We start from the raw sequence: 7,129 nt of genomic DNA on the forward strand, positions 1-7,129 counted from the left end.
AAAAAAAAAAAAAAAAAAAAAAAAAAAAAAAAAAAACCATAAAGTTTCTTAGATAATTTGAAAGTTTAAATATATATATATATATCCTACGTAAAAGACAGTAAGCTTTTCAAGCAACTGTTCTGAAAAAACTGAGGTTCGTAAGCAAACAATATTTCTAAAATGAACTAATATAGAGATGATCCTCAAGTTGATAATTAAATTCAACTGATGTATTCATGTCCATAAATGAAGCCAGAAGCTTCCACTTGGGAAAAAAGTTTTTGCTTTCTTAGACCATGCACACTTAAATTAATTAAAAACTCAAATAATAAAGATTAAAGTTTCTCCAATGTGTAGAAAAAAAAAAAAAAGGCTACACAAAGTACACAGAATATCAATGGTTAAGATATAAACAAAGTTCCAAAAAGTCCTTAGACTTTAAAACATTTTGAAAGGCAGCAAGGTTCTAAGACAAACCTCTAAGCTAAGAATGATTATAAGTCAATCAAGGAAAAATTAAATATTTGAAATAAAGATTCCAAAATGTAACAATGCACATTTTCTCTGCTTTCCTTTCTGTCTCCCTTTGTAATTATTTGGTTAAACTTATTCAACTAAGCTGTCTCTATGGTGTAATTTTTTTTATTACAATAAAGGAGTCTAGAAAATGAAGTCTAATGTTTAATAACAGTGAAAATAAAGTGTCCATCATAAACATGAACAATCCTGACCTCTTATGCTTGCAACACCATAAAAATATTAAACATTAAATAGAAGAAACTATCACAGGTTCATAGAATCAAAACATTTTAGAGCTGGAAAAGAACACAGATCTAGTCCAAAGTTTCATTGTAAAAAAGTTTACTTAAGTTGTTCACCATCATACAGCTAGTTAAGAATAATGACAAAAAGCAGTCAAGCCTCTTAACTTCTAGTCCAGGGTTCTTTAGATTATATAACGCTTCATCTGTCCTTTATGAACCCGGTTTTGTTTTTGCTTTCTTTACCTACAGAAAGCTTCTGAAAAATACGAACTACGTGTGTGTGTGTGTGTGTGTGTGTGTGTGTGTGTGTGTGTGTGTGTGTACATAGTTTTGTATATATAACATATTCCACGTTATCAAAAGTAAACAATCCTAAATTTAGAAAAAGAAATCCTATTTCACAGCCTTAATTCTACTGTATGCTGGCTACAGAAATTTCAATAAGTAACTTTCAGAACCTCAGTTTACTCACCCTAAATAAAATAAAATAACTTTTAAACATAATTATCACAAACATGGAATGATATACAACACACTGAAAATATTTCACCTTGTAAAGTCCTGCATAAACATGAATTTTTTTATCATTAATACCTAACCAGGTGGCAAAAAATAAGTAATATTTTTTGAAATTACTGTTGAAACATTGAACAAGGGAGAAAAAAGAAATGTATGTTTCTGGAATGTTTAACATCTGCAGTTTGAGGCAAATAACTGAAATTTAAATTTAAATTTAGCAAATTAAACTTTAATCTGTTACCTAAATTTAAACAGTGAGCTATTATCAAAATAACAATGTATAATGCACATAAAGACTATAACAGTCCTGAATATTTCTGCTAATAAAAACATTGCTGTGTCATTATAAATAAAAATACTTTAAAGCTTACTAAACTCAAAGTTGAGTTCCATTCTTTGTCCAAAATATCAGAATATTTTATAAAATTTGATCTTATTGGGGAAGTTTATAAATATATAATTGTTTTTCTTATTTAACAATACACTATCCTTAAATGTTTATTCATTCTTTCAGTAAGAAAAACAATTCCACTGAACTGAATGCTATGTCTTTCAGTGCCAAATGAGAAAGTTATCCAAAAAAGAACAGTAAAACATCAATATTTAAATCCCAATTTAACCGTGAAGAATACTGTTTTACTATATATTTTAACATAAACATAAAACACTATTGCAGTCAGCCCAAATTGCACCACTGCAGTCCAGCATGGGTGACACAGCGAGACCTTGTTTCAGGAGAAAAAAATTAAAAAAAAAAAAAAAAAAAAAAAAAAAAAAAAAAAAAAAAAAAACAGTAGCTCCCTGGAGAGAACTGTTACAATGCTCTGAGCACTTACAGTACCCACAACCTTCTTCAGGAAAGTAGACTGAGTAGGTCCTAATGGATTCAGTCACCATATTTCAGGTCATACGACCTTTTGTAATCTTCCTCACAACTGATAGTATCAGGGAAACAATTTTAGTTTGAAGGAAGACATCCATCTCCCATTGAAAGGAAGACATACAAGGTCTGTTGCCCATTGCCAATGGCATTGCTTAGCACAAGAAGTACCCCAAACTGCTACTGACTACTAGAACAGTAACAGAGAAGCAAAGATTCAGGGAGTAAGTCATAGGAAGGGCTCATTGTTCGGTTGCTATTGTAGGCTGAACAATGTTCTACTGCTCCATAAAATCTGTTTAGCTGTTAAGACACTTCTGTGCATCCTCATTGCCCCATGTACTCTTAACTGGTTATCCCTAAAATAACCTGAAATGTCTCTCTCCCCACCATTTGAAAAAAAAAAAAAAAACTAGGTCAGAGGAGGCGCGGGGAGAGTAGGGTGCTGTGGTGTGAGCTAGAGGGTGAAGCCGGCAGTGCAGGAGGATGGGCGAGCAGTCTGAATGCCAGAATGGATAACCGTTTTGCTACAGCGTTTGTTATTGCTTGTGTGCTTAGCCTCATTTCCACCATCTACATGGCAGCCTCCATTGGCACAGACTTCTGGTATGAATATCGAAGTCCAGTTCAAGAAAATTCCAGTGATTTGAATAAAAGCATCTGGGATGAATTCGTTAGTGATGAGGCAGATGAAAAGACTTACAATGATGCACTTTTTCGATACAATGGCACAGTGGGATTGTGGAGACGGTATATCACCATATCCAAAAACATGCATTGGTATAGCCCACCAGAAAGGACAGAGTCATTTGATGTGGTCACAAAATGTGTGTTTCATTCACACTGACGGAGCAGTTCATGGAGAAATTTGTTGATCCCAGAAACCACAATAGCGGGATTGATCTACTTAGGACCTATCTGTGGCGTTGCCAGTTCCTTCTGCCTTTTGTGAGTTTAGGTTTGATGTGCTTCGGGGCTTTGATTGGACTTTGTGCTTGCATTTGCCGAAGCTTATATCCCACCATTGCCACGGGCATTCTCCATCTCCTTGCAGGTCTGTGTACACTGGGCTCAGTAAGTTGTTACGTTGCTGGAATTGAACTACTCCACCAGAAACTAGAGCTCCCTGACAATGTATCGGGTGAATTTGGATGGTCCTTCTGCCTGGCTTGTGTCTCAGCTCCCTTACAGCTCATGGCTTCTGCTCTCTTCATCTGGGCTGCTCACACCAACTGGAAAGAGTACACATTAATGAAGGCATATCGTGTGGCCTGAGCAAGAAACCGCCTGCTTTACAATTGCCATTTTATTTTTTTTAAATACTTTCCTCACCTCCTTCTCAGTTGTTTTTAATTTTTATTTTATTTGTGGATATACCATTTTATTATGAAAATCTATTTTATTTGTACTCATACACCACTAAATACACACTTAATACCACTAAAATTTATGTGGTTTACTTTAAGTGATGCCATCTTTCAAATAAACTAATATAGGTCTAGACAGAAAGAAACGGATAGAGACTTGACACATATTTATGAAAGAGAATTGGCAGAGGAATTTGACCCAAACAAGTTCTGCTAATGTCTGTTAGTTACTTTAGTTTTACAGAAAAGTCTATCTATTCAACTGAAAACTGTCTAATAATTTCTCTGGGAAACCTCTCATCATTGTCCAAACTTCATGTTCACTTTGCTGTTGTAGATAGCCAGTCAGCCAGCAGTATTAGTGCTACTTTCAAAGACTTAAGCATTATAAAATTGGGAAATTATCTAATATCATTTTCCCTAAGCATTGGCACATAGCTTCATCTGAGGTGAGATATGGCAGCTGTTTATATCTGCACTGGTGTCTGTCTACAAAAAGTGAAAAATACAATGTTTACTCGAAATTTTCACTTTGTAACTGCAAGAATTCCAATTCAGCCAGACAAGGATTAAGATTATTATTTTTAACTCTCCATAAAATTTTTAGTACCACCAAATCATTTGGGATGTTTTTCCTTTCCTCTTCACATACCAGGGTTATTAAAAGTGTGCTTTCTTTTTAACTTATATTACAGTTACAAGTAACATTCCCCAACTGCTATTTAGTTACTCTAGCCCAGTACCATAAAGAACGGTTCACCATAATGACCCTCCAGAGCTGGGAAACCTACCACAAGATCTAAAGTTTGGCTGTCCATCAACCTCCAACTATGGTCTTTATTTCTTGTGGTAATATGATGTGCCTTTCCTTGCCTAAATCCCTTCCTGGTGTGTATCAATTTTATTTAATGTGTTCTAATTCAGTCATTTTTATAAGTATGTCTATAAACATTGAACTTTAAAAAAATCTTATTTATTTATTCCACTACTGTAGCAATTGACAGATTTTAAAAAAAAGTAACCTCATAATTTCTTACCATAACCTAAATGTCTTTTTTTAAAAAATAAAATTGAAAATGAAAAGGACTCAATGAATTGTATGTAGAGTGTTTGAATTGATTTGAATCTCAACACTTTAGGATAAAGAAGTGGCGGGGAATCTCTGTGGCTATCTGTGGAAAGTGAATCTTGCTGTACAGGGCTGTCTTTATGTCCTGTGTTTGGGTCTCTTGTTTTATCTTATGGAAAAGGGGAACTCCTTCCCCCTATTAGAAATAAAATCTTTCTTTTATTTTTCAGAATTTTAAACCAGGTACCCAAAAGTAGTTTTGTGATGTCTACATGTCATACTTAATGTGGCTAGTTTTCTGTGAAGTCATTTAGTGGCTGTGGATGTTTGTGTTCTATATTAAACAATCAAGTCAGCTTCTGACTTAGAACAAAGCCAGCATGACTCTATAGCCAATTATTGCCCGTGAAATGGCTGGTTAACTCAGGCTTCTATCTAATCTTAATTCTTAAAGATTCATTACTCTTCAGCCCCTTCTGTGGAAGATGGAAAAGAGAAAAGCTAAGTGAACAAACAAAACACCTTTGGGAATAGGATATGGAAATTTTTGGGAGCATGACATTTTTGTATCGGTCAGTTATTTTAAACAATGTCTCTGCCTCTTACTACCCCAGAGTTACATGGGAAGCTATCACCATAACCTCTGCTGCTATGTGTTGTAGTTGGTATTTTTAGCGTGTTGCAGGGTAGCTGAGGTCATCTTTCCTGCAAAGACTCTTCTTTGGAATATATAGTGCTATATTGTTTCATTTAATGGGAAACGGATTCTCATCAGGTTGAACCATATGAAACTGATATATTCAACCGTTTTTTATCAACCTAATACATAAAATCAGTGGCAAGGCAAATCCTATTAATCTCTTTTCATTTAATCTTTGAAAGCAACCTCCAAAGTAAAAAAATTTAAGATTTTTCAGAATGAATTTTATGGCAATTTAAGAAGTGTGTTTAAAGACCTTTTTAATTTTATAGCTCCTAACTAAATTATGTGGGTAAATATCTTCTATGATTTCTAGCAAAAGACTCTTTTCAAAATTTATTAAGTATAGCCATAAAACACCAGAATTTGGTACAATAAAAAAAGGAATTCTGGAATAATTTACTTGTTCAGATAACACTAAGTATGCCTTTTGTCTGTACCATATTACGCTAGAGTTTCAAATTCATAATCTAATGGCAGTGTGTTAAAATTTCACCTGCTGTAGTGGGGGGTGTGTTTGTTTGTGCATATATGCAGATGTTCATTAAGGGAGAGGATAGGGTTGACAATTACTCCTGGGTGAATTCATTTAGTCGTATGATAGAGAAGAATGAGATGACCACAAAACATCACTTTAGTTTGTTTTTCCATTCCAGAAACATCACCAAATTGCAGACTAGCATGGTTAAAACCTATAGATCCTGTCATGTTCAATTGACTAAAATATATAATCAGGGCATTTTAATACTTAGCCTTCATATAAACTTTTACTAAAAGTGAAAACAACCTGTTAACCTAATTTTGCTGATTGCAAAACTTTCTTTTTCTTTTTTTTTTGTTTGAGATGGAGTCTCACTCTGTCACCCAGGCTGGAGTGCAGTGGCCCAGTCTCTGCTCGTTGCAACCTCCACCTCCCAGTTTCAAGCAATTCTACCTGAGCCTACAGAGTAGCTGGGATTACAGGCGTGCGCCACCATGCCCAGCTAGTTTCTGTATTTTTAGTAGAGATGGGATTTTACCATGTTGACCAGGCTGGTCTCGAACTCCTGACCTCAAGTGACCCACCCACCTTGGCCTCCCAAAGTGCTGGGAATTACAGGCATGAACCACTGGACCTGCCTGATTGCAAAACTTCCTGAAATTCTCTAGCAGCTAAAAGAGCAGTTAATGGGTGCTGCTCTGAGGATGCAAATTGTCATTTCACAAGCTTGATGCAGCCATGTCCTGGCACAGATGGGTGGAGTCTTTTGTCCTCTTTTTAGCACTCTTCTCAAAGGGAATAATGATTCATACCTTGAAAGGCGAGGAAAAAACAAACACATCTCAATTATTTTTCTGTTGCTCATCAGGTGTTTTTATACTCCCATCATAATAAGACATTTTTCGCTGGGATCAAATTACAGATATATGCCATCATCTCGCAAATTCATGATGTGAAAATCCTCAGTTGTAAAAGAGTAACAGAATTATTATTTGCCCTCCAGAAGAAGTTGCCATAGAGACATTACATCCTCTTCAGTGCCAGAATTTCTGTTACTAGCATTACATGTATGCAAATAGACATTATTTGACATATAAACCTTTACATACTTTCAGCAAACTTTTTTTTTCCCATTTATCTTATTGCATTTTAGATTTTGGGGTACATGTGAAGAACATGCAAGATTGTTGCATAGGTACACACGTGGCAGTGTGATTTGCTGCCTTCCTCCCCATCACCTACATCTGGCATCTCCCCCCTTGCTCTCTCTCCCCAACTCCCCACCCCCCACTGTCCCTCCCCTATTTCCCCCCAACTAACCCCAGTGTGTAGTGCTCCCCTCCCTGTGTCCATGTGTTCTCATTGTT

General features: G+C 35.5%; 2 protein-coding genes across 4 annotated transcripts in view; one reads left to right on the plus strand and one right to left on the minus strand.

The window, feature by feature from the left end:
• The window catches only part of COG5 (component of oligomeric golgi complex 5), a 368,077-nt gene that overhangs the window by 329,427 nt on the left and 31,521 nt on the right, over positions 1-7,129 (minus strand). The window lies entirely within an intron of this gene.
• On the plus strand, positions 2,561-4,603 carry LOC108316807 (claudin domain-containing protein 1-like). Its single transcript, XM_037745108.1, is given in 2 exon segments — positions 2,561-2,971; positions 2,974-4,603. Coding segments are annotated over 2 exon segments (762 nt in total). The 5' UTR covers positions 2,561-2,656; the 3' UTR covers positions 3,421-4,603.

This window comes from Cebus imitator, unplaced genomic scaffold, assembly GCF_001604975.1.
Source record: "Cebus imitator isolate Cc_AM_T3 unplaced genomic scaffold, Cebus_imitator-1.0 Scaffold192, whole genome shotgun sequence".
NCBI lineage: Eukaryota > Metazoa > Chordata > Mammalia > Primates > Cebidae > Cebus > Cebus imitator.